This window comes from Somniosus microcephalus, unplaced genomic scaffold (genome assembly GCF_052327205.1).
Source record: "Somniosus microcephalus isolate GS21.2 unplaced genomic scaffold, FLI_Smic_1.0 scaffold508, whole genome shotgun sequence".
Classification (NCBI taxonomy): domain Eukaryota; kingdom Metazoa; phylum Chordata; class Chondrichthyes; order Squaliformes; family Somniosidae; genus Somniosus; species Somniosus microcephalus.
The window spans coordinates 39,188-42,384 of record NW_028225695.1 but is presented as its reverse complement, the minus strand read 5'-3'; the positions used below and the strand labels follow the sequence as shown (position 1 = coordinate 42,384).

General features: G+C 47.6%; 1 protein-coding gene across 1 annotated transcript; it reads left to right on the top strand.

The window, feature by feature from the left end:
* Positions 1-1,106: 1,106 nt before the first annotated feature.
* Positions 1,107-3,197, top strand: LOC147081632 (uncharacterized). Its single transcript, XM_085980762.1, has one exon. It carries the CDS (start codon positions 1,159-1,161, stop codon positions 3,190-3,192), a length of 2,034 nt encoding a protein of 677 aa, XP_085836888.1. The 5' UTR covers positions 1,107-1,158; the 3' UTR covers positions 3,193-3,197.

The following is a 3,197-nucleotide window of genomic DNA, read 5'->3' as shown; positions in this document are numbered from 1 at the left end:
CGCAAATTGCGTTTGTTTTCCGAATTGAAATTATTGCTCAAGTTTCCCTCAAGCACATTTGCATATCGCCGAAGGTAAAATCTTCCATGAACCAGCTCAATCTGAGAATATCATTTCGAGAAACAGAAACCAGAAACTGTAAAAGCAGCAGAAAAGTAAAAAGGGCTAACCTGATCTTTAATTGTTAACGAGGCTGGCACCCATGATGTTACCCCTTGCTGATAGAAACAATGTAGCAGAAACTGTTTAGACTTTAGTGATTGCAAACACATTACCATAATGTTGAGGTGATCGTAACACATTACCATGATGTTTACTTAGCTGTAACCCATTCAGTAAAATGTGACTTCTTTATTTCAAACTGCCAGACCAGGAAATCCAATTAAATGTATACATGCACAGCTCATGATTGGTGCAGAATGTACGAGGTGTTAATGCTCTCTCAAAAGCAGGGATAAAAATGTAGCACGCTGTATGAGAAATGGCTTGCTCTGTTGGGTTCGTTAGACTCTTGCAGGAGTCGGTGCTGACATTTCAGAGTAAGACTCCGCGGGTAATAAATCGTTTGAATTCTCCAGTTGTTCGACTCAGTGTTTGCTGAACCAGACTGAGGGTAAAAGAATCCGTTCTATCATTTGGTGTCAGAAGTGGGATCTCAACGGACAGTCACCGAGAGTCTGCGAACTCGGAGCTGAATCGTCTCGGACGTGGAGGGAGGAAATGGGCCCCCGATGTGAGTAATTTTTGTACTGCCTCGGTTTTCCTCCGATTCCGCCAGTCTGACGACAAGTCGGCCAATCGCTAACTCCCGTGTGGTGTCCCGCCGAGATCCAGGTCAGTCTGGCGAATACTGGAAGGGATAGGTGATTAGGTCAGTGATCGGATATCACTGAGGGTCAGTGATCGGATATCACTGAGGGTCAGTACACGTACTGAGGGAATAACTAGAGTATTAGGTCAGTGATCGGATATCACTGAGGGTCAGTGATCGGATATCACTGAGAGTCAGTATACGTACTGAGGGAATAACTAGGAACTGTGTAAACTTAGTAATAAGTACTTGTGTCAGGTAAGGTGTCGACCTAGTATCTCACTTGACCCGCCTAGGCTCTGAACAAGTTTAAAACGCGACTGTGTAAAGTTCACAAGGGGAGTAAGATGGGCAACTGTTTAGATACCACGACTGAATCGGGTAGCGCCTTACAGACCCTTTGTGAACAACATCCTGACAAAGCGAAGCAACTCAGACAGTTGTCGGGAGGATTAAATAAGAAATTAGGAAGTGATCAATGGCCACTAGGAGGAACTAAGAATCTAGATGCCGCTAAAAAGGCTCAAGAACTAATTTGGAAAAGTAACAGGGGCACCACTGCCAAAGAACTAATTGCCCTATGGAGACAGTACTGTCAGGAACTGAAAGAAACTTCCTTGTTAGCAAGTTGGCAGGATAATGCCTTAAAATTAGGAATAGCACTTACAGGGGGAGGGGTAGTCAAATCAGTAGAGGTATTGAAAAAGGAATGTGCTCATGGGAAACGCTCAAAACAAAAGTCTGAAAAGACCATGAGCGAGCCTGGAAAGGCTGATAAGAGTGGATTACGTAATCCAATGGTTGGCCTTGCCTTGACAGAGGGAGATGGTGATGATGATTTGGACGAATGGAATCACAGGGCTCATGTTGTTCCCCGTGCTCCCCCCCCGTACGTTAACATTTATCCCCCGGTGGCACCACCCGTACCAACTGCACAAACCCCCGCGCCGACACCTCAAGTATCTGCCAGTGTCGTTTCCCCGCCGCCGTCAGTCACGGTTCAGATGAACAGTCCCCCGCCGGTCCAGATGGGAAACCAACCACCGGGTCCCCAGTATACTGACCCCGTAGCTTTCCATACCCGACACAAGGGAAGGAGAAACCCACTTCCCCCACCTTTAGATAGTCCAGTAGGGACGCGCAGACGAAGAAGAAAGAGACAGATGGTGCTGAGTAAGAAATCAAACAGTCAGGAACAGAGTTCCCTAGAGGCTCCAGACTATAGTGATACTGACGAGGGAGATTCGGGAGACGACTGGTCATCCCTGGAATCAGAATCCGATACCGAGAGACCCGCCAGACATAAACCGACACCCCGGCAGTTGCCGGTGAGACAAATGCCTAACCCTACATTTAATGCAAATATTCCAGTGGCCGCCGATAACCCCCGGACCATAGGTATCTTCTACCCCTGGAAGCCTAACGAGATAATGGCCATCTTAACCGGGATGCCAGATAGGAAGAAATCCCCCACCTTGTTTGTAGATTTCCTCCGGACTACTATACTCGTCTATAATGCTGAATCAAGAGACTTATGGGCTTTAGTACAGCAGATCTTGACTCCCACCGAACATGCAAGGTTCTTGATTAACCTAGGCTTTGCGGACCATGCCGCATTAGAGGTTCAATATGCACAGGGTGATGCTCGTGAACGTGCCATACTCACTGCCCTAACCAATACCCTGCAGAAGCCCATTGATATATCCAAGGTGTTGGATATTAAACCACGAAAGGGCGAGGGAGCAGAGGAATTTCTAGAGAGATTCTCTGAGGTATATCGGAGTCAGTCAGGAGATGCCAATTACCGGAACGGAGCAAACTCGCCGCAATACTGTGCTATCCTGATAAATTGTCTACCAACCTCGGTGTCTGAAGCAATTAAGACTAACAATATGGACTGGTCAGAGAATAGTCCCAGCCAGATGGCCAGGGCAGTGAAATATTATTGGAAAGAAAATAAGAGTCAGGAGAGTCAGCCCCAGGTCAAGGTCAAGACTGAGTACGTGATAAAAAAGGAAGAGCCAAAGCCCACCCAAGATGTGATGGGATATCAGATGGAACCCCAGCAATGTGTCCCAGGGTGGGTTGATGGACAGGGGTACAGATATATCAGCCATCCCAACGGACCAACCGTCCCTAATTATGGCCCACCCTACGCTCCCCCAAGACAAAATTTCGGCGATAGAGGAAGAGGAGGGAGGCAAGCAGGGTCAGATACCTGTTTTAATTGTGGCCAGCAAGGCCATTGGAGCAGGGAATGTCCCTCCCGAAGACAAGGAAGAGGGGGCCACATGCGAGGACAACGGGGAGGTTGGCAGGGAAATCGGGGACAAGGAAGATATACAGACTTCTCCCAGAATAATCCGTTTCCCCAGTACTGACTAGC

Excerpts from the sequence above, each read along its gene's own strand:
- LOC147081632 (XM_085980762.1), top strand. The coding sequence starts at position 1,159 with ATGGGCAACTGTTTAGATACCACGACTGAATCGGGTAGCGCCTTACAG.